We start from the raw sequence: 25026 nt of genomic DNA on the forward strand, positions 1-25026 counted from the left end.
CACCTCTATACCATACTGCATCGGGCATCCAGGAGATGTGCACGTTAAAAAAAACGGGCATCCAGTTTGGTCGCACGTTTTTACATGTGGCTTATTGAAACACCCCCCCCCCCCCCAGTCTTTTACCAGTCCTTTCAATCCTTTTCTCACCCCTGTCTCGAGCATGCCCAAAATCTGCCAAAGTGATGGTCTACACCTCTTCAGCTAGTCGGCCATTTCAGGTGCTGCTGTCTTCAGCGCTGCTTCTCAAAAACCAAAAACCAAAACGACCCCTCCCCCTCCCAGTACAATCATACCACTGCTGTTTAGGATTGTAACTGCTGCTCCATGCAGGTTACCGTAATACATGCTGGCAGCATTATCTCCATTCCTGTTCAAGGGACACTCTCTAAATTATTATTTCTGTTTTTATATGGTGCCCTTACCGGACTGCCTTATAATAATGCATTCACAGTATATGAGGAAGGCACAATGTTACATCGTGGATGGGAAACAAACAAATCTGGAATAATACAATCTTGGTATGGGTCGAGTGGAATAGATAGGTTTAGAGTTTAGACCTGAAAGAGATGCTCAGGCCCCATTCCATACATCAGGCTTGGCTAAACTGGGAACACTGTGGCACAGGATATCCCCCCCCCCCCCCATTTTTTTATAAATTAATTAATGTATTAGTCATATTCAGGTGGTGTTCTTATCCAAAGAGTCATGTAACAAATGACAATTTGACAAAGTTTGAGATTTCCGCCCCCCCCCCCCCTTACCCTCTGTCCTTGTTCAATGGGTTGCAGGCGTGTAAGAGCAGACGCTATGGCTGCTATTACTGTGGCAGTTCTTTTGGTCACAGAGCAGCGGTGAGGGTTTCAGTATCAAGGGAAACTTCTCCTCCGTTCCTTGGATAACGAGCCTTGGAGAGAGGAAAAGAGGAGAAAATGAGAGAGAAAAAAGAAACTGAAACAAAAAAATGGGGCCCAATTCCACTGACCATGAGCCAGCCCAAAATAAGGTCGTTATACAAGTCTAATAAATGCTAGTCAGACATTGCACGTGTGCATAACAGGCTGAATAAACATTTCAATGAGAGTCCAACTTTTATATAGAAAAAAAAGGGTTTCTAGTATTGCTGTGGATTGTGAAAGTTTTAAGGTGAATTTTAAAGGCCCAGTGCACGCCAAAACCGGGAGATACACGCACAAGATGGGCTGGTGTGCGCCAAGCGGATTATAAAAGCCACCCCAGTATACACGTGCTTGCCGTTAGGCATACAAATGAAAATTTCCAAAACAGGGGTAGGGCATGGGCATTGTCTGGGCGGGGCATGGGAGTTCCTGGATTTCATATTGAAATTAGCGCATAAATTCTTACGTGTACAGGCACGCACCGAGGTCCTCTACCACATAACTTTAATTCTGCTATAGACGTGTAAGTTGTAAAACAAAAAATTCTAATTAGATCAGCGGGATTTTAAAGGTCGGGGTTAACAGGGGCGAAAGGAGCCTATTAAACTGGGCGATCTGGGAATGAACTGGGAAAACTGCTAATGGCATTGGCGTGCGTGTCTATTAAAATGCCCCCCACTTACGCAATAAAAGTGGTATCTGAGTGCATAGGTGTGCGTCCACTTAAAATTGTGCACACATGTGCATGCGGTCAGCCTATTTTACAACATGTGTGCATATGCACACGCATGTTATAAAATAGCCGCATCCCTGGGTGCGGGCTGACGAATGTGCACACGTGTGCACCCATGCACTGGTTTAAAAGTTACTGTCTTTGTGTTTAGCTTACACAGCTTTGTCAGTCAAGTTTGGTCAAGGAATTGGTGGTGGGTGCAGCTATTCTGAACGTTTTGTAAGCCCTGAGAGTCTCCTTCTCTTCAAGGTTGTGAGTCCTAACGGTGAACTTTTTGAAGGCTCTCTGTATTCCACCTCACTTAAATCAGTGGAATATAGACTGTATAAAGAAAAAATTACTGTACGTTTCACTTGATCATTTAGCTCAAGCATGCCAGAGACACTCATTTCGTCTTGCTTTTTAGCAGGGCTAAGTAATCCCTAAACCACTGACAGATATTTAATTTCTCCTAGCTCCGCCTCATACAGTGCCTCTGCGAACATTAATTAGCCCGAAATGCTGTTCAGTGAATCAAAAGACGTCGTTATATACAGTACTCTCACCTTCCCTGTCCTCTCGTTTCAATTTCACAGCATTGCAACAGAGACCGAAAGTCAGAGCTACAGCAATATCACTCTGCAGAAAGCGCTAACCCGGTGACCTTGGCTATTATTAATGTCAGTGTATTGGCTGACGATCTGTGACTGGCTGTGGAGTACTCTCCCGCGCGCGCTCTCCGGCACCGAGTGTCCCTGGCAGGGCGAGCTCAGCCATTGGCTGAGAGCGCAGGGGCACGGCAGAGCAGGGGCTGCTTGATTTGCTGCAGTGTGGCCCCCGGCTGCACGCGCCGCCGCTGCCTCGGCTGAACCCGGGCGCCGGTGGGCGGGGCGGCGAGTCCCGTTTGCTCCGCTCCGCACATCCTCTCCGATCCTTAACAGATTTTCTCTCTCTCTCTCTCCTTCCCTCTCTTCTCTCCCCCTCCTTTCCTCCTTCTCTTCTTTCCCCTCTTCCTCTCTGTGTTGGTGCCTCTTCGTCTTTTCCTCTCCCTTCCCCCCTCCTCCTCCTTTCCTCCTTGTTTCTGTCGGTGTTGCCTTCTCCCTCAGCTCGCCGAGCGACATTGTACAGCGCTTACCCATTAATGGCGGCATCTTCAGAGGAGGAGACAGATCGCCGGCCCATCAGGAGAGTCCGGTCCAAAAGTGACACCCCCTACCTCGCCGAGGCCAGGATCTCCCTCAACCTGGACACAGGTAGGACCCACCTTTGCCCTGCCACTGCTTCCGCTCGCCGGCCTGTCTTCCCCTCCCTGCACGTCTTGCTGCCGAGCCTCCTTGCTCCTTTGTGTGCCTCTGGCTGATCCAGACAGGTGAATTTTTAACACGTCCTGCAAATTTTACCCGACATACCCCGAGGCATTTCTAATCAAAGGAGAAAGGCTAAAAAAAAAATCGATGCAAAACATATATTGAAATGTAAAAACAAACAAAAAAGGAGAGGTGGGTGTGTAAGTTGGCGGAATGTATTGCATACTGTGGTATGCCCATCGAGGTTCTGTTCTTCATTCATTCACTGGCCGTCTCTTTGCTTTGTTGAAGTAAGAGCTGAGCTTTTCTCCTGATTTCCTGCAGGACTGAGAAAGTGGCGTTGAGCCTTGAGCATGAGGTCTACGGCTTTTGATGGCAAGAGTGGGGGGATTCTGCTGCCAGGAGGCATTGATTGAAAGAAATGAAAGTGAAAACAGGAAGAGTAGAAGGGGAGGGGGGAGGATGGACGAGAAGGGGAGGGAAAGTAGAGGTGCTGATGCGTTTGTGGAAAGCGATCCTGTGCGTCGGGAGCAACGCGGGGAGGGAAGCACTCCCAACTCCCCGGCCTGCTGTAATCCCATTCAGGTAATGACATATCATGTCATAGTGCTATATTAATACGATCCCGGTTTTACGGGTAGTCGTTAGGTCGTGCCATAATCTGGCCCTGTGACGGATTATATCCTGCATCAGATGAGAAGGATAGCTGATCTCAGAATCTCAGCTGTGGAGCTGCTGTTGGCTTATTTTTTATTCTATTCCAATTTTTTAAAACTTTTTTGCAAGGATTGGCTGGTGGAATGGCATTTGTTTGTTCCAGATATGTTTGAAATGGATTTTTTTGTGCTGTTTTAATTTACTACAGCTACCTAGTGTTGATCGAAATGAAGCCAGGAGAAAATACTTAGATATCTATGCTTATGTTTGCAAGGAGAGTTCTGTGACAGGTACAATAAACTCTGCACCATGTATTTATATATTTATTTATTTTTCGTGTCTGCTATCGATGTCGTGTGATATGTGATGGGTTAGAAAGATTCACATGCCATTTAGTGAGTCATTCGTTTTTAAACCTGAGTTTAAAATAAAGCGCCTGGTATGCACCATATCGCTTGGGGGTGTTTGGATCGCCGAGGTAGGAGAAGTTTAAGACAAGCCCTGGGAATGACTCTTTTCTCCCGGTCTGCGCTTCTGAGAAACCGTTCGATAAACCCGACCGATTGTTGAACTTTTTCATTAATAGTTTAGCGCACGTGGTTTTTTTGTTTGTTTGTTTCTTTCTTTCCAACCACTCCTTATTGGGTTCTGTAACCTGCTTTAAACTTTCAAATGTATTCCAGCTGTATTCATCTCACAGTGCAACTGGTTTCCAGTGTCCTTTTGAATCGAGTTGTTTTTGTTTTCAGAAGTCATTTCATTCCCTAATGCACGCTGATTTTATGTTTCTACAACAAGTGCTGTTAATTATAGTATCATTTCTGTTTATCTTTGCCATTTCCCTCTAAAGTGATTTCAAAAAGTGGATGCTGTAGGTAGGATGGAATTGCAACCCTAGATATTAATTAAGGCCAAAGCCTGTGCTAGACCGGCGTCTAGAGTTCTCGGGAGCTGTCCACACGGCGAGTACTGAAATAGGGTTATGACAATAAGCAGGCATTGTTGGAACTACTACTTTTTCTTTATAGCTTGAACTGAAAATTGTAATTAAACTGCAATGTTTTATTATTGCTGAAAAGTGTTGATGCTTTATAATATAGTAAATTATAGCATAGCAAATACAGTATAAAGTATAGCTTAATAACAGTAAATTATGTAGGAACAAATGAAGAAAACCCTGAATTTATCTTCCCTACTCACTAGATTACATGTAAAGTGCCATAGTTTGACTATTACATTTCTTTTCTGCTAACAATTTTATATGTCTCCCATTTCTTAATTATGTAGCAGGATAAACATTATCCTCAAGAGAGCTGTTATGAAGGACACATAGTGCTCAGTATTTCACTGGGACACACTACAAACCAGTTCTGACATTATTTTCTAGTCTGCTACACTAGGAAAATTATTTTAGGGACAGTGGAGTGTATCATTCACTGCTCAAATAAAACGAGGCCTGGTGCTATTTATGGGAAATCCCTAGAAATGGTTCTGCATTGCTTCAGTGCTATTTTTGCTCCACACTTATCTTCATAATGGTGCAACCTCCTGTGATATTGTTGATTCAGGGGGAAAAAACCAGAATTATCTCACTTAAGAGGCAGCTGAGGACTTATTACTGTCTTCTCTATAGTGTAAATAGTTTTTGCGTAAAGAGTATTTCTTCGCAGGAAGGTCGGTGCAGGCTGAAGAAACAGAAAACATAAATTTTCAGAGCAAGCATTAGAAATCCTAGTTCAGGAGATAAGGGCTAAAGAAATATAAATCCCTGGTCAAGCTTCCCTAAAAGTTGAAAGCTGGAAGCACAAAAAGGATGCTATGAATGAAGTTAAACAACACACTAAGGACAAGTTTGACTCAAACTTCAGGTCAGACCCAAAGCACTAGAGGGAACCCAACACCCAATTGAAATTCACTTCTATAGAGCAACAAGTGGAGGCCACACTAATTTCAGATCTTGTGTATGGCATGGAGAGCTATGACACAGCAGAAATGGAGACCTCTGATGCAGCTAACAAGTGCGCCTATATGTATTATGATCCCTAATGGAACAAGTGAATAATAAATATGCAGTTAATTGTAAAAAAAAAACTATTTCTTAAGCTCCATTTCTGCTGAATGGTTGCACATGTACTATATACATATAGCTGGCTAGCTAGCTAGATAGATAAGTAGCTATACTTATAGTACGTCCTTATTATGTGTATTCATGTTCTGTCTCATTTACAACCACTCATATTCCACAGAAGGAGCTAATAATGCATCAGACTATGTTCATAGACTCTAACATGACACAAAACCTCCAGATTGCTGTTGATCCAGAGAAGGAAACATTTAATAGTTACCAGCCAGTCAGAAAACCCTGAGAACACCACAGACACACGTTCTTGTGGCTACCCATCCCATGCGGATCAAGTGACCACAGGTGCCTGTTATGCAACTATAGCCTGCAGTTAATGTAACTGATCAGAACATACTTAACCTAGAGGAAAGGTGTGTTGTATTAGTACAGTAAGAGAACTAGATGCTTACACAGGGATGCTGTACATCAAATGCTTGTATAGATACTTTCCCAAGTAGTATCATTTCACCTTTATACAACTTTCAGAAAGGCATTCTATCTCTAAATAAGAAAACAAAAGTCAGAAGGAAAGTCATTAAAACAACATGGTTCAGGACATATTGCTTCATACCACAATACTGTAAACTCAAGTTCATCTACAGTCAGATGAAGCCTGGTCGGGGAGAGACTGCTGTGATGGCCCCTGTCAGTTGATTATGTTGCACTGAGTAATAGAGGAAATTTCCCTCCAGCTGCCCAGAGGTATAATGTAATAAGATGTATGGGAAAATTGTATACCGAAATTCAGCACACAGCTTTTTAACCCGTTCAGTTAAAAAAAATGATTTTAACTTCTGATGTAATAAGCAATTGCATGCTATGCTAATACACTGGGAGTTAAAAAACATGCAATCTTAAGTGAAAATGTATGCTCAGCCTTTTGCATAGGTTGAGCACACATTTTAATTTAGAAGGTGGCGGGAGGGAGTTTATGCACACATAAGCTTTTCGCTTGCTACCAATTTCCTCCAAAATAAAAATAACCTCCATGCACACTCCTCCTCCTGTAACCATGGCCTGGACTTCTCCTGGCTCACAGCTCACAACTCACAACTGGGGAGGGAGCAAGATCTGGCCTCTGCCTCCAGTGCTGAAGTAAAAGAAAGAACTGGGGCAGAGAAAAAGCTGTTTTCCCCTCCCTTTTAAGCACAGAAAACAAGTTTTGTCTGTTTTCTTTGCATACAAATATGAGTTATGCACACACAAAAATATTTTCAGCACTGAAAATATTTGTTGTGCTCATAAATCAAATTTTGCACAAAGCATGTGGGGGGGGAATAATGTAAACCGTAGGAAAGATGACGTTTAGGAGTGGAAGAGTAACCTAGTGTAGTGATGGTGAACTCCAGTCCTTGAGTGCCACAAACAGGCCAAGTTTTCAGGATATCGTCAATGAATATGCATGAGAAAGATTTGCATGCACTGCATCGATTGTATGCAGATCTATCTCATGCATGTGCATTGTGTATATCCTGAAAACCTGGCCTGTTTATGGCACTCGAGGACTGAAGTTCACCATTACTGGGTGGTTAGAGCAGGAGGCTGCAAGCCAGCGTTCAACTCTTGCTGCTGCTTCTTGTGACCTTGGGTAAGTCACTTTCCACCCACCCTCCTTCATTGTCTCAGGTATAAATTTAGCATCCTGTTTACTAAAGGTTTTCTCCCATTTTGAGTCTATGAGAAAAATGCTTAGTAAAGAGGGTCCTAGATTGTAAGGCCTCTGAGGACAAGAAAATATTTACTGTACCTGAATGTAACCTGCCATGAGCCTACCCATATATAAGTTGAGCTAAATGTAAAAAGAAAAAAAAGTTATTAATTTCCAAAGGGTCATCTGCAGATTAAACAGTGCTCATGTGCAGAAATGGACTTGTACAAAAATTGCCCGTCCGACATGCTTTAGAGATGTGCATCGTTTTTTGTGTTCGTGTCGTTCTTCGTTTTTTGGCCGCTATGGAAAATTTCGTTTTTTTTTCGATTCAGGTCTTTTTTTTCACGAAAAATCGATTTTTAGTTAGTGCGCGCTAACTCCCCGTTAGTGCGCGCTAACTCTCCGTTAGCGCGCACTAACTCCTGTTAGTGCGAGCTAACAAAAACCGTTAGATTTTGTTACTTTTTGTTAGTTTTTGTTAGCGCGCACTAACGGGGAGTTAGAGCGCACTGACTCCTGTTAGTGCGCACTAATCGAAAAAACAAATTTTTGCGAAAAAAACAGGAAAATCCTGATTTTTTTCAGGCTCCCTGAAACATGCCGAATTGGACAATTTCGTTGCAATTTTCCAATTCGGCAAAAACGAATGCACATCTCTACTTAGAATATCTTCATGCACAAGTTTATTCAGACCTAGTGGAAGCATTCCCAGGGAGGGGCTTGCACTTCTGCACATGCTTTTGGATTTTCAAAAGTTATATGCTTAAAATATTTCCTGAAAAATGTCTGCCCACAATTTAGCAGGTTCAATTGTGTGCAGGCAGCTATGGTGAGATAATTTCCAAAAGGGAAAGACCGTGCATATCCGTATGCTTTACCTTTGAAAGTTGGTGTATCTTGTATACATATTTGCTGTCTATCTATTTTATACAGGCTGCTTGAAAACTGCCCCCTAAAACAGGGATGGGCAAACTGGTTCTTGTGGCCCCCCCCCCCCCCCAGCCAATCAGGTTTTTTTTAGGATATTTCTAATGAATATGCATGAGATTTATTTATAAGCACTATCTTCTATGCATGCACATATTCCTCATGCATATTCATTAAGGATATCCTGAAACCCCGACTGGCTGGAGGAACAGAGCCAAGGACCAGTATGAGCATCCCTGACCTAAAAGGATGCACAAGCGTAGCAGCCAGGCAAAAATGGATGTTGGCACCTGCATACTGAGTGTGTCAGAGGCAGTGAATAGCAAAACCTGTGTGATCAAGTAACAACCTCTAAGAGCAAATCTGAGGCTTACTGCAAGTGACAAATGCAAGAAGCAATCTCTAGTGAGTATTTGGTCCTCTGCCTCTGCTGACAAGGGGCATGAACTGGGGCTACAAGTATTCAGCCTCAGTAGGAGTACTGAAAGGGTGACAATTGGAACTGTGAATACAGCTACTCAGCTCTTCAACCTTACACAAACAAATAAGTGGAAAAGATAGATTGATTTGTTGTATTTATTGGATGCCTTAGTGTATACCGAGTTATATGTAAGCCATTATGTTGTTATAGTCCTATGTCTGACTCTTCTCTTTTTGATACGGGGAGGACAGCTTTAAAAGGAAGTTAGCCAAGTAAGTAGTTTTATGGCTAGGTTACCTTGGTTGAAAGGTCTCCTCCTCACAGCAGGTAAGAGTGTGTGAAGGTTTTCTCAATGCACATCCTTGTAGGAAGCCTGAAAAGATGCATTCCCAGGAGTATGTTTAGCTCACGGGTGGAGAATGGAGATGCAATTGCAGTTTTCTCCGTTCATAGAAACAGCAGGTGCAAAGCTTGCATTCTTTTGTACTGCCTGGGCAGCTTCCCTTGTGGAAATTCACTACAAAACTCCCCTTGTACCTTGCACCTAGGCGAGCTACAGAAAACCACCCCCATATTGTTGTATGGTACACATTTCAGTTTATTGCTTTTTACGTGTCCAAACATATTTCTTCTCTGTGCTATGACATAATAATATCATTGATCAGTAGGGTAATACTTTAATACTTGATCACATCTCTGCCTTACTTCAGATAGATGAATCCTGTCCTTGCACATAGGCTATACGAGTCTTTTAATACACATACATACTAGATCACAGTGACACTGATGCAGTTTTTTTTTCTGAAACAAGGGCTTCATCTCTACAACTGCATGGAGGTACTAAATAACAGCAGTGTAACCCGAGAAACACTGCAGAAGGCCAAAGTTTCTGTTTGGCCAACAAAATGCTGCTTGATATATATATATTTTTTTGAATTGTGTAATTTTTTCTTATCATTACTTAGAAAGAACATATCTTTTCATAGTTTCCACTCCAGGCCAAGTGCTGTCACAAGGTATTTTGTAAAAAAAAAAAAAAAAAAAAGGCATGGGCCCAAATGAAGAGCACGAAACATTTCAGCATTCGCATTGAGGGAGTCTGTCATGTCACTGTGAGGCTGAAGTTCTCACACTGGACTCAGTTTACTAAGGTTTTTATCCTATTTTGTGTCTATAGGAAAAAGGTCTGGAAACCAGGCCCTCTGTGTGTGAAATATATGGGATATACGTATCCCAGGGCAGCATATCTAGTGTTAAACAAGCCTGACAAGTATTACAATGACTTTCATTTCTAAATCTTAATAAGGACCTTCATCAGATACCCGACTGAGGCTGGACCCAGGCCTGATTCTGCAACCCGACCCGGAGGCCAGGGCCTGATGCTGGGGCCTTAGCCCAGGGTCAGGCACAAGTCTCAGAGCCCAGACCTGGGAGCTTCTCTTCTTGAGTCCTCTTCTTTCTTTGCTTGAAAGCCAAACGATGCCATCTGCTGGGGTTGCACCAGGGTTAATTAACTCCGGCGCATTCACCCCAGTGGGTGGCACCATTTTGATGTGCAGCATTTTACAGCATTGCTGAGGCCCAAGCATCGTGACCCAGCCTCCTGGCTGAGGCCCTAGTATTGGGCCTGGGTCCAGGCCTAGGCCCTGGCATCAAGACCTGGCCTTCGGGTCAGGTCATGGCATCATGCCTGAGTTGAGGCCAAGGCCCTGGCATTGAGACCTGGCTCAGGGTCAGGTTACAGAGGCCCTGGTGTTGGGCCTGGGCTCCGGTTCTGGCCTAGCCCGAGGCCCAGGCATCAGAACCCGGCCACTGGGTTGAGTCGTGGTGTTGGGCCTGGGCTGAGACTAATGTCCCAGCATCAGGAACCGGCCTCACAACGAATGGCCTGCGTCCGGACTCCGGCCTAGGCCAAGGCATTTGCCTTGAATAGGCCGAACCCATGGCAACCTACTGCGACCACAGCCTATGCAAGTCCGAGGCTTCGGCCTAGTCCTGGCCAGCAGATCCCCACTGGACCGGGTAAGTGAGAGCATTTTTCGGGGACTATGGGAGGGAAGCCTCATTTTTGTTTTTTTGGCTGTTTGGGGTTTTTATTTTTGTTTATTTGATTTGGTTTTTGTCACAGGAATAAAACAAATCAAGCAATCCATGAATCAAAATTCTTGGGGGGGAAAACTCCCGAAAACTCACCAAAAACAAAAACAATTTTTTTACCCCTGCACATCCCTGTTTATTACCAGCTGCCCCCCTTCACCTGGCTGAAAGCATGTTTGGACTTCCACACTGCGTGCTTTCTTGTCTGGGTTAAAAAGAGGCATCCAGAGAGGGAGGGAGGTGTGAAGGCCAGAGAGAAAAACAGCACAATGACTTGGGATTTTTCATACATCTGCCTGTGCTGTTTTTTCCTCCTCTTCCCCATCTACACAGCTAGCAGGTGCAAAGTACATGGGTGGGTAGAGCGTGTGCCGTTTACACAAGCTCATTTAAAAAAAAAAAAAAAAAAGAAAACAAAGAATTGACCCGGGCAGTTTGTTTTTAGAAATTAACTGCAAATGCACGCAAGAAGTAGACAGGCATTGCCTGACCTACTTGAAAATGATCTCCCTCCCTCCCTGTCCCACCAGAGAAAAGCATTGTAGCCAGAATGTATTACCTTGGATACAATTTTTGCCCAGAAGTTTGTCCCTGGTTTTCACTGGCCGCTACATTTTAGCACTCTTTCACCTTCCGTACAGTATAAATCAGGTTGATTTTACCATGCTCTGTGACCATAGTGCCCAGACATTTTATTCTGCAAACATGGAGAGGACAGTTGTCAAAGTGATTTGTCCTTGTTAATCGGCCATCTGAAAGTCTCCTTCCCTCAAAGTGGCTGAAAGTTCATGGACAGACTTTTAACCACATGGAGAGGAAATGTTTAAGGTGGCAGGGGAAGGATATTTGTAGATTGCACTTTCAGCTCGATACACAGACTTTCCCAGCAAATTTCTTCTCCCCACAGAAAATACAGGTGCAAGTGGAAATTTCAAAGCAGGCATAGTCTTTTTCAAACTGTAGATAGTTTGGGATAAAGTGCCCACATTAATGCTAAATGTGCTCCAAAGGAAAGCTCAAACAACGCTCAGAAAGCTAAGACAAAAAAAGAGTGAGGTCATAAAACACCAAACGGCATACATAGAAATCCCTATTGTAGAGGGGCTCTCTTGTGTAACCAGGGTATTTCACCAAATCCAAGTATTATAATCATGGAGTCCCATATTTTCAGTTATTCAAGTGGAAGATTAAAGTGTCCAGTGCAAAAAACATTATTTTTTAGAAAAAAACTAATTCAACATTCACAGGAACAGGGAAGAAAATATTTTTATGCTCCCCTATAGTAGAGAAGAAAAACAAGTCCTTAGAGAAGACAAATTATGACCCGGTCCATGTTTTGGCACTAAACGCCTGCTTCAGGCTCTTATTTTTTTTTCCCTCCCCCCTATAGATGAACAAGAAGGAATTATAACAAATTGTTCATTGTGTTGTGCCACAGCATTCAAAAGTCACTTCTGTACAAAAGACCCCGCATGGAGATTTCAAAGTCCGTAGATGCCTACATATTAGCCCACATGCACCAATTACAGGCCGTGCTCATTCACACAGCATTTCATGAATGAAATCATAAGTGGGGGGTGCTGCCCCTGCCATTCATCACCATTCGATTCTGTTATCAAGGAGAGAGCAAATGGTTTCCACCGCACAACTGCAAGCGGTACTGTAAACGGCACTGACTGGTGTGAGATCTGAAATTCATAATTCATTTGATACATTCATTAATGAAATCTAAGATGAAGCTTGGCACTATACAAGCCAAGATAATAGCAACTACTGTATATTAGAGTCAGACTATAAAAGATGGCCCCTGTGACAATAATATACAACTATAAGATAATCATTTCATGAATAATTTATAGTACTTGATATCGAGAGCAAAAGAAATCAGCAGCAATTGGTTCATACACTATACCGAAAAGATTTATTGTGAGCCTTCAAAAAAAACTAAAAACACCAACATTTTTCTAGGCTTGAGAGTAAAAGCCGTTTTATATAGTAAGATATCCAGAGTTAAGATCACTCGAAATATATGGAAGAAAAAAATTAGAAGTAAAGAAAAACATTCCACTTGGTATCAATATTAACTCCACAAGGAACCATGGTATTCACATGAAAAATGCGTTGTTATTCATGTCTAGAAAGCAAAGCACAACTATTCCTTCCTGACCAATTTAGAGGCCTGATGTAGTAAGGTGCGCCGGGCTGGGCCCACACGTTAATGCCTGGTTGTGTGCACATTTCTGTGTGCAGACTTTACTACCAATTTACAAGTAGATTTTAAAATCCTAGAGCGCGCATCACTTGGGGGATGAGTGCACAATTCGGGCTTGTGCTTGCCGACCAAATTTTAAAATCCACACATATATGTGCATATCTCCCGCTGTAGGCACATTTCACGCAATTTCAAAAAGGGGTGTGGTCTGATCATGGTCTGGGTGGGGCGTAGGCATTTTGGGGTGTGGCTAAGAGACGTGCATGTAAATACTTACACGCAGTGGCGTGCGCCTGGGTCCTCTGGCATGTAACTTTACTTCTGCAATGGAAGAGGTATCAGTTTAAAAAAAATGTAAAAAAAACTAGCCATCCCTGAGGGGTTTAAAGGATCTAGAATAACTGGGGGGAGTGTAGGCTATTAAACCAGGGGGGTTTGAAGGAGCTAGCTCCATACTGGGGGAACTGGTGAACAAACTGGTGAAACTGGTCATGGTATGGAAGCACTCCCATTTTAAAAATTCAAATGCACAGCTGTGTGCGCATAAACCAAAAATTAGGCACACGTGCACATTCCCAGACTATTTTATAATATGCATTCATATGTGCATGCAAGTTATAAAATTTCCTTGTACCTGGACACATGCTGAGAAACATGCATCAATTTGCGCCCACGCACCGCTTTTAAAGTTATCGGCCCTATGTGGAGTTTGTGCACTCAACCAGGTACTACTGAATGCACAAATGAGCACTATTTCATGCAAATCTTATGTAAAGAAATGCATTGCTGACTCCTCTCAAAGGCAGAAAGGTGCGCTTGCTTACCTCCTGTTTTCTTAGCACTGCAAACTTAGCTCCTGGTTAGGTGTAGAGTAAAGTTTCTAGGACTGGCGTTAGTCTATGGGCTGAAGCAGGAGGTCTGGTGCCAGCATCTGTACTTGGGATTCATGCACATAAAACATGATTTGTGTTCATAAATATGTTTTTGGCACATAATTAGCTTTTAAAATCCCCCCCTCCCTCGCTGGGCTGATGTCTACTTCCCTTCCTCAAATCCCCTCAGATGGCCCTACTCCTTCTCAGTCTCCCAGTCTCTCTAGCTCCTAGCTCTTGGCTTTGCCAACTATTATAGACATTTCATTCCTAATTATTCCTGGATTGCAGGTCCACTCACAGTCCTCACCCGGAAAGGGGCCAGCATAAAGGTCTGGTCATCTGAAGCTATAACTGTCTTCTAAGAACTGAAGGATACCTTTCTTCAAAGGTCCTGTCTCCATCACCCTAATCCCATGCGCCTCTTTATTCTTGAAGTAGATGCTTCTACACTGGGAGTAGGGTTGTCCTGAGTCAGCACTCTGACAAAGGAGTTCTGTATCCATGCTCCTTGTTTTCACGATAAATTTTCCTCTGCAGAGCACAACTATGGGATCGGTGACAGAGAATTTCAAACCATCAAGCTTGTGCTTGAGGAATGGTGCCACTGGCTCAAAGGAGCTCAACATTGCATTACCATTTGCACTGAGCACAAACATTTAGAACATCTCCATCATGCACAATGGTTGAACGCCCATCAGACCTGCTAGTCTCTGTTTTTTGCACATTTTGACTTTGAGTTGAGGTACCAACCAGCTATCAAGAATGTTAGAGCTGATGCCCTTTCCCTGTCCTTCCTGGCAGAAGACACTCCGGAACTTCCCAGACATATTATTGACCCAGCCTAGATCCTCCTAGCTTCTACCATGACTGTCCCACCAGGGAAGTCGGTTGTTCCACGCAGACTCAGAGAAAAAGTATTAAAATAGTCCCACGATTCCCATGTTGCAGGTCACCTTGGTGGGCCCGAACGCTAGCAATGCTCCAACAATACTACTGGTGACCTCAAATGTGAAGAGATGTCTAGGCCTATGTGGACTCTTGTCCCACCTGCACACAGCAGAAACCTTTGGCAGGACAGCCCTGGGGGCTGTTACAGCCATTGCCAGCCCCCAGGGAACCTTGGACCAATTTGTCCATCGTCTTTGTGGTGGATCTCCCTCTCTCGAACAGCTGCACATTTATTTGGTCATTGTCGACCACTTCTCGAAAATGACTCATTTCACTCCGCTTCCCAGACTTTCCATGGCCCCAGAGTTGGCTTGATTATTCACACTTCACATCTTACACCTGCACGGGTTGCCCAAACACATTGTCTCTGACCTGGGGGGGGGGGCGGCATTTTTTGATTTTTGCGCATACCGGGAGATATGCGCATACTCGGGCGCTTCTTACAATCCACGCAGTGCACACCGGCCCAAGAGACATGTGTATCTCCTGGCTCTGGTACATGTAAGGCTTTTAAAATTCACCCTTATCCTATTCCATGAATTTACTCTTCTTTAATATCACATGCACAGAAGTATGCTATGAGTCTTGCAATTATAAGACATCCCAGTATTTGTGTATAATCTTACACATATCAAATAAAGTATTTGCTTGTACATTCAATTCTAGAATCCTTAGTCATCTTAGATATGGGAGTCAACTTTTCAAAATGATTGGGGGTGCTAGACTCAATGGGGTAGATTTTCAAACGAGCGCGAACAGCCTACTTTTGTTTGCGCTCCAGGCGCAAACAAAAGTACGCTGGATTTTAGTAGATACGCGCATAGTCGCGCGTATCGGCTAAAATCCTGGATCGGCGCGCGCAAGGCTATCGATTTCGTATAGCCTGCGCGCGCCGAGCCGCGCAGCCTACCCCCGTTCCCTCCTAGGCCGCTCCGAAATCGGAGCGGCCTAGAAGGGAACATTCCTTTGCCCTCCCCTCACCTTCCCCTCCCTTCCCCTACCTAACCCACCCGCCCGGCCCTGTCTAAACCCCGATCCTACCTTTGTCGGGGGATTTACGCCTCCCAGAGGGAGGCGTAAATCCCCGCGCGCGAGCGGGACCCCTGCGCGCCGGGCCGCGACCTGGGGGCGGGTACGGAGGGCGAGGCCACGCCCCCGGACCGCCCCGGGGCGTAGCCACGCCCCCGTACCCGCCCCCAAAACGCTGCCGGCACGCCCCCGAAACGCCGCGCAATCCGGCCCCGCCCCCCGACACGCCTCCCGACACGCCCACTCCGAAAACCCCGGGACTTACGCGAGTCCCGGGGTTGTGCGCGCGCCGGTGAGCCTATGTAAAATAGGCTCACCGGCGCGCAGGGCCCTGCTCGCGTAAATCCGCCCGGTTTTGGGCGGATTTAGGCGAGCAGGGCTCTGAAAATCTACCCCAATATAAATTACCCCTCCCCAGACATAGTGGAGTTTGCTTAATATTAAGAATGCTCAAGCACCCACTGTATCCACAGAGCTGGCACCTGTGTTCTTAGATATATATTTATAATAGAGATCTCTGATCTTAAAATAATGCCCATTTAAGACTGACAGGCACATTGAAGCGAATAATCACATTCAAGAAATGTGTTGTCCATTTCTCAAGACTGTTGTTTAAAATTATAGAATAGAGTCTACATAAGCAGAAGAAATGGTTTGCTAAATTTTCTTTGAATCTAACAGCCTGATGACTTTGAAAATTAAGAAGAGTGTTCTGATCAATGCCTTCCTAAAAATTACAGTCTGAAAACCATTGATATCTCTTTTGATAAGTATATCAAAAAATGTAATCCCACTTTTGTGCACTTTTAAAGAGAATTTGAGATCATCATATGAGTTTAACCAAAGATAAAAATCCTGAAGTTGTTCCAATGTGTCTTTCTAAATCTGAAGGATGTCATTAATATGTTGCTTTCATACAAATATTTTCATGAAACAGAAATGGATTCAAGGTAGCTCAAATTGTGCTACATACACATTTAAAATGTTTGGGACCATAATGGCCCCCATCATTCCTTTGGTCTGTAAATTGAAAGAACCTTCCAAATCAAAATAGCTATTATATATTTGATGATCACAAAATTGAACATAGAGTGTGTTATTGATGAGGTCAAGGGCAGCAATTTGAAGTAGATAAAGCCTCAATAAGCAGGGCTGCCAACAAAATCTTTTCCAGTATTTCCATTAAGTCATTCAAAATGTTTAACATACTGATGTGTTGAATGCCTAACATAATGTAAGTGAGGAACTGAAGGGTTTAAGAGATTGATCTACAAATACAGAAATACATAGTAAGTCTGCTAGCACTATAGAAAGAATAATTAGTAATAGTAGAACCCTATTTAGATACAATAAGCCACCCAGGGAATCACTCCAAGGCTTGTGAATATTAAGAGGTACGTAAAGTACTGGGATCCTCACGTGAGTCACATTTATCAGGAAGCCTCAAATTTTCCCAATATTGATTAAGGCAGAGTTCTCAACCCAAGCCTCAGGACACAGCTAGCCAGTCACGGTTGCAGGATATCCACAATGAATATGCAGGACAAATTTGCTTATAATGGAGGCATGCACTGCCTCCATTGTAAGCAAATTTACCTCAGATAGGAAGGAAGGCTGCTGAAGAACTCCTTGCAAGAGCACCTAAGTGCACTTTTAGGCAATTATGCATGTGCAGGATTTCATGCAGAAATTATCATGCATATAATCGAGCTAGGTTTGCGTAATTTCACAAATGTAGGAAGGGCCTGAGAGTGGCAGGGAGCACAGACACCACGGAGATGCAGCCAGACACAGAGGAAGCAGACAGCATAGCAATTGGCAGTCAGCCAGGGCCAATCACTCCATGCTGAAATCTCTCATCTGTGAGGGAAAACACAGACCATTAGAGCACTGTTTCCTAACCCTCTCCTGGAGGCACACCTTACCAGTCAGCTTTTCAAGATATATCCATGATGAATAGGGATGTGAATCGTTTTTGAACAATTAAAATTATCGTCAGATAATTTTAAAATCGTCCAAAATTGTTAGAGTGCACGATACAATACAGATGCCCCCGATTTATTGTCAGGGGCATTTGTATTGTATCGTTAAATAGGGGGCGGGAAAACCGGCACACCAAAAAAACCCTAAAACCCACCCCGAACCTTTAAAACAAATCCCCCACCCTCCCGAACCCCCCAAAATGTTTTAAATTACCTGGGGTCCAGTGGGGGGGGTCCCGGCGCGATCTCCCTCTCTCTGGCCACGGCTGCGTTAAGAGAAATGGCGCCGGTGGCCCTTTGCCCTTATCATGTGACAGGGCAAAGGTAGCGCCGGCACCATTTTGGTTCCTGGCTCCCAACGTCACGCGTGCAGGAGATCGCCCCCAGACCCCCGCTGGACTCCCACAAGACTTGTCAAAAGTCCAGCGGGGGTCCGGGAGCGACCTCCTGCACGCGGGCCGTATTGCCAATCTTCAAAATGGCGCCGGCGCTACCTTTGCCCTCACTATGTCCGTATGACATAGTGAGGGCAAAGGTAGCGCCGGCGCCATTTTGAAGTAGTGAGGGCAAAGGTAGCGCCGGCGCCATTTTGAAGATTGGCAATACGGCCCGCTTGCAGGAGGGCGCTCCTGGACCCCCGCTGGACTTTTGGCAAGTCTTGTGGGAGTCAGGAGGCCCCCCCCCCCCAAGCTGGCCAAAAGTCCCTGGGGGTCCAGCGGGGGTCCGGGGGGCGATCTCCTGCACGCGTGACGTCGGGAGCCAGGAACCAAAATGGCGCCGGCGCTACCTTTGCCCTGTCACATGATAAGGGCAAAGGGCCACTGGCGCCATTTCTCTTAACGCAGCCGTGGCCAGAGAGCTGGAGATCGTGCCGGGACCCCCTCACTGGACCCCAGGTAATTTAAAACATTTTGGGGGGGTTCGGGAGGGTGGGGGATTTGTTTTAAAGGTTCGGGGTGGGTTTTAGGGTTCTTTTGGTGTGCCGGTTTTCCCGCCCTCCCCCGATTTACGATTTTTAACGATTTTAAAAAAAAACCCACGATGATCAGATTTCCCTCCCCCCCCCCCAGCCAAAATTGATCGTTAAGACGATCGATCACACAATTCACACCCCTAATGATGAATGTGCATGAGATGGTTTTGCATAGGCTGGGAATGCAAATCTACTTCATGCATATTCGTTGTGAAAATCCTTAAAACCCAACTGTCTAGGTGTGCCTGCAGGAGAGGGTTAGGAAACACTATGTTAGTGGACAGCTCATATTGGGTCAGCAGGCAAAAAGGCATGAGGGATCAGGTAGTGTGGTGAAGAGTCTGGTTTGCTGATTTACAGTGGTCCTGCTGATGTGAGCCTGCCTTGGGACCCATGGAGGGATTGGTGAGCAGTAAAATAAATGCCCTCATGTGGGATTGGATAATGTCTGAGGGCATGGGGCACGATTAGGGGGGAGTTCTTAATGGTCCTGTTATGTGGTTTTATTAGTTGTACTATTTTATTTTTAGTGCTTTTGCAGTGGTGTTTTGATGTAAATATCGCCTTATTGTGAAGCGGCTTATGGTAGTTCTAGCAGTTTCACTAACTTTTATATCTTGTTTGTGATAACTCTGGGGTTTGGGGTATTTATGCAATGTATCTACTATGCAGGCTTTTAAACGTATTTTTAGGCTTTTTATTCAGTGTTTTTTAAGTTTATTGTGCAGTTTTAGGGCCTGATATACTAAAGCTTTTTTCCCTTCTGTGTCTGTGGGAAAAAGGTTAGTAAATCAGGCCCTTAATTTGGACAGGGTGTTGAATGATTATGATTGCATGTATAAATGTTGAATTATTTAGCTAGGTGCTGTGTTGAGTTTTTATGGGTTATGTTCTATTTTATTTCTTAATTAGAAAAACATAGAAATATAAATAACTTGTCTGCATGCATGTTTGATTTCATGGGCCTTATACAAAGAGTGTTTTTTCCCCATTCTGGGCCTATGGAAAAAAATCTTTGTTGAATAAGACCTGCTGTGCAATATTTTCACATTTTCCCCATAGGTATAAGACTAAAAAGCTCCTCTTGACAACATGACAACATAAACTATCCCTATGTCCTTCTGCTTCAGTAACTTTATTTTGGAAACACTACCATTGCCATTTTTCATATAAATAGATTAATTGGTACACTGATGTAAGCCAATAATTTGGGTCAATTAGTAACTAATCTGCCTTCTTGGTGCTCTTCAATGTTTTTCTTAATATCTTCCACATATTATCAGTTCATTTTAGTTTGAGATATCCCATGGAAACCTGACATTGTAACTTTGATGGATGACAATGAGAAACACTATAAAAATTCAGTTAATCATTGAATTCCTCTTCTGCATAATTCATAATGCAATTTGATTTTATTATGCCATTTTAAAGCTCCTTCACTCAAAGAGGCATTTGGTTAAAAGATTATTTTAAAATTAAAGGCTGTAATGCATTATTAAAATCATGTGAAACCTCTGTTATGGTAAAATCCATCCAACTGATAGACTGCTGGTTGCAGCGCTCCATTTTCTGTCTCATAAGCATTGTTATTTCACAGAAAATCTTTAAAAAAAAAAATGTAGAGCTTGAATAATGTCTGATTAATACTGTTAGAAAAAGAACAACTTCCACAATTAGGGGACAACTTTCAAAAGCCATTTATTTGTAGAAATAGAGATATATCCAGGTAAGTTGACTGCCAGAATGTCTCTTTCCCTCAAGCCAGCTAAAAGTAGGCGCAGGGGTCCAGAATGCGTATAATATGGGTAGCCAGGACATACACTCCTCCCAGCGTCCACCCTTTTACAAAGATCAACACAACAAACACACACAGACACCTGAGTGGAACCAATAAGCCGCAGCTTTATTACAATCAATGTACAACCGGGTGCCCGAGCCCAACAGTACCAAGAAGTAAGAAACCCACAGTGAACATCCGCCAGCAATCAGCAAGATGAGCACCAGCAGGCCGCCCGCCGCTCCCACGACCCCCGCCACCGCCCAGCAAAGGAGCTGTACGTGGGACAACCGCACCCAGTTGTTCCCCCCCCCCCCAGAAATCCAGACATGACCACCGTCAAGTCAGCAAACCATTCACCATAACGCTGAACCCCAAACCAGTTCGGGCAACCTGCCCCTCCTTTGCATCAACAGTAGAGAAAAATCACCCCCTGCAACAAAACTAGAACATAAGGGCGGGTGGGTGGGGATGCAACAGCGGCAATGACGGCAGGTGAGTAAACTCGGCAGTGCCGCGCACACCCCCTAACCCCCTCCAAACTCTTACCCTTACCCTACGGGCCCAGCGTCCAGGAACCAATTGGCTCCCAACCCCACCATGGTTTGAATTCAAACCATGCAGCGGCTCCTGCTCTGACAGACTGGAGATTCCAGCCATAAACAACCTCCCCAACCCCACCCCACCCCACCCCCCCGGGCCTCATCTCGAAGTGAGCCTGGCACCATATTACTGTGGGCAACTGGGTACAGGTCCCGTCTGCCCTCCCATACTTTTAGCAGTTTTGAAGGTAGGTGTTCCCGGGGGGGGGGGGGGGGGAGGAGGTGTTGGATTTAGGATGGGATTAGAAAACAATACATAGAGATTGGGGCTTTCAAATCTAGGCCCACTGTTTTCCAATGTAACAAAGAGGAAAAAAAAAATGAACCCCCCCCCAAAATTTAAAATAAATAAATTACCTGATGAGGGACCCACATTCCATCTCCCAGGCTGACTCTGAAATAAAGGACTGGAAAAACAAGCTGGCAGAAATTCAGGCTAATACAGGCAGGGCCGGTGCAAGGGCCCTAGACACCTTCTGCCTTGTGCCCGCCCGCCACCTCCACGGTCGCGCCGCCAGCCCCATTAGGGGGCACGAGCCACGTGGGGCCGCGGGCGGCAGCGCCAAAGAGGACAGGAGATTCGGCAACCTCTACTCCTTTTTGCTGCCAAGGCGCTGCCGCTCGCGGGCCCACATGGCTCACGCCCCCTAATGGTCGGCGCTTTAGGCCCAGGCCTAGTTCGCCTAGTGCTTCCGCCGGCCCTGAATACAGGGCAGGTGAGGCAGCCACGGAGTTTGTAGGAGGTGACAGAGATAATTTGAAAAATTAAAAAGGTTTATTGACACGTGACTCCAGTTCAAATATATTTTTATGATCCATGCCAGGTTTTGTTTTTGTTTTTTTTTTTTTTTTTAAAAAGGGGGCTTAAGTTGACTAGCGCTGCACACAGTTCCAAACAATGTGGAAGCCATAGCCTTGACAACCAGCAGGGCTTGAGTGAAATGATACAGTAACATTGACATGCAGAATGGCAGCTATAGAACTGACACCGAAACAAGGTAGAATCAGCTGAGAGAAGACCCAAGTCAGCTCAGCCATTCATTAAGAGTATAAAAGATTTTAAAAAGTAACAAATCATTGACAGGACATATATAGGGATGTGTTCGATTTATGAGAAAATGACAGAAAAAAATAGAACTTATTAAGTTTCATTGATAGTTCTTAAGCTCCAGTCAGGTAAGGCTCCGGGAGACTTAGTTAATTTTATAAAACTGATGCGCAGGCCAGTAAAGATCAGTGTAATTAGGGAGCAGTGTGTTTGAAAAGTGGAAGTTTGAAAATGTGGTGTAAACCCTTAAGTGATTAAATAAAACACACCCTAAGCTAATTAAAGCCACATGCAGGCAGAAGCTTGAAGGAGCTGAATCTGGGCATAGAACATAATGAATACTTAACAGGTTAAGGACATAAAAAATAAAAAACAAGAAACATATGTCATTTCAATGATAAATAAGAGTAAGGAGAAATTAATTATCTTTTCATTTTAATTATTAATCATATAGAAAGTCCATCAAGGCTTCAGGACAGGCACCACAGGGAACATGCAGGGGTGGTTCTATAATGAGGCAGGGTGAGGCGGCCGCTTCAGGTGGCAGAATTTTGAGGCTGCAAAAAATGCCCCTCTCAGAACACCACTGTGGCGTCTGCCTCACCCTGCCTGCCCCTGCTGCGGCTGCCTTAGCTCAGGCTGATGATGGCTGAAGAATGGAGAGAGGCTCCATGTGAGAGAGAGGCAGCTTGCTTGTGTGTGTGTGTATGTGTGTGCGCGCACTTGTGTGAGAGGCAGCTTGTGTGAATATGCGCGTGTGCGTGCTTGTGTATATAGGAGTTTGAGATGCAGCTTGTGTCAATTTGAGAGGCAGCTTATGTGTATGGGATTTTGAGAGGCAGCTTTGTTTTGTGTGTGTGTGTGTGAGTTTGAGAGGCAGCTTGCTTGTGTTTGTGCTTGGGTGAGGCAGCTTTGTGTGTGAGTTTGAGAGGCAACTTGTATATATGTGCCTGTGTGTGAGGCAGCTTGCTTGTGTGTGTGTGAGTAGCAGCTTATGTGTGTGTGGTGTGTGTGTATGTGTGTGTGAGAGAGAGAGAGATTGCGAGCCTAGGGGGGGTGAGAGAGCATGTGTGAGAGTGCTTTCAAGTGGTGCCAGAGAGAGGGAGTCTATGGGGGAGTAGAGGGGTGGTGGGGTGGTGGGGTGGCAGGGGAGATGGTTGGGGCATATGGGTGGGCGGCATCTCATGCCTTGCCTCAGGCAGCAGATTGCCTTGAACCACCCCTGGGAACTTGTATGAGCATTATGGAAGAGACACAGTGTGAGAGTAGTAGAAAGGGTTTTGCTTCCTTTGGTTTAATTAAAAATTAGGATATTAGGGAGAAGAACAGCAAAGAAGACAAAGGATTTGAAACAGAGACAACACACGCAATCAAGTACCAGCAAATAGCATACGTCAACGTCTGCTTGCGGTAAAACCAAAAGTGTACACACCAGCAAATATACAGTAAAAAAAATAAACCACTGAGAAAAGACAGATATAAAGAAAAGTAAGAGGGTAAATAGTAAAGAGAATCAGAAAGAAAAGGAACATTTAAGAAGTAATTGCCTTACTTACCTCTGAAGAATCCATAGTGATATCAGAAAACTCTGAAAAAGAAAGTTTATCACAAAGGATCACTATCCTTATTTAATATTCATATCTATACACATATAGAGTAACAGTAAACTTCATATATTGAAATTATTATACTGATAAATAGAAATAGAGAATATACTTATCTTGTAATAGTTTGACTAAACCGGTTTTGAAAAATAGGAAAAGAGAGAAGAATATTATTTATTTATTTATTTATTTATTTGCAGCTTTTATATACGGACATTCGTTTAGTAACATCACATCGGTTTACAATTAACATAAAGAATAGCAACAGTGCTTTACAATTGAACAATTGAACTAGATAGAATAGAAACAAAACAAAAACAAGGCTAATTACAAATAAGGAATAGTTGAAGGATTTAGAAGGACCAAGCTAGTTAAGTCAGTTATTAAGTAGCAGAGCAAATCACATTTAAATAAAGTGACTGATGTTAAATGTATAAGATAGAATATATTTTTGGTAATTGTTGACTGAATACATTATTAAATCAATTGTTTTATCTAAAAGAATAGAAAAAAGATCCAAGTATATTTGTTGTTTTTATCCCATCGCTCTTTTCTTTTTTTTTCTTTTACCCCTGCTTCTCCTTCCAAATACCAGAAGACTTAACACTGAGCGGGTTATGGGCCCCTAAAGTTACATACTCAGTTGGGAAGAGGTATTTCACGTATGCTCCTCACAAGTTAACATCTGAGGTTTCCTATCTGTTCCTCTCAGCCTTAGGACATGTAATAGAGGGTGGGAGGTCTCTTGTGTATGTGGTGTACGGCAGCGCAAAAATCCAGCCACAGAAAAAGCAGGTGCAAACTCTCTGGTCCTTTGCACACACAGGCAATTTTCAAAGAGGAAGGATGCACATATGTTCCCTCTGAAAATTTGGTACAAGGTCCATGGTTCCAAAGGAGCCGTGGACCTTGCACCTAGAATGGCTGTTGCCATTGTATGCTAATGCATGTTTGCCGAAAAGAAGATTCTAGCATTCTACATTGTACTTGTTTCACTGATACACAGTACGTCACCAAAATGTATTTGTAGCAATTCAAACTGCTTCAAAATGTCTAATATTTATTCTTTTACCAATCCCAAATATACGTTGAATTTTTATGGGTCCCTTGTGTGGGTGGTGATCTTCAACCAGGGGTGCTACAGATCCAGGTCGAAGTCCAGTATGGGGAAGGAAAATCTTTC

General features: G+C 43.9%; 1 protein-coding gene across 2 annotated transcripts in view; it reads left to right on the forward strand.

Moving 5' to 3' along the window:
- Positions 1-2605: 2605 nt before the first annotated feature.
- The window catches only part of PHACTR1 (phosphatase and actin regulator 1), a 647384-nt gene continuing 624963 nt past the window's right edge, over positions 2606-25026 (forward strand). Inside the window, exon 1 of one of the 2 annotated variants that reach the window (XM_029590673.1) lies at positions 2606-2864. In XM_029590673.1, the coding sequence (XP_029446533.1) occupies positions 2753-2864 (112 nt within the window). In that variant the 5' untranslated portion in view covers positions 2606-2752. The remainder of the gene's footprint in view (positions 2865-25026) is intronic. The other variant, XM_029590669.1, reaches the window with a different exon arrangement.

Source organism: Rhinatrema bivittatum, chromosome 2 (assembly GCF_901001135.1).
Source record: "Rhinatrema bivittatum chromosome 2, aRhiBiv1.1, whole genome shotgun sequence".
Taxonomy (NCBI): Eukaryota; Metazoa; Chordata; class Amphibia; order Gymnophiona; family Rhinatrematidae; genus Rhinatrema; species Rhinatrema bivittatum.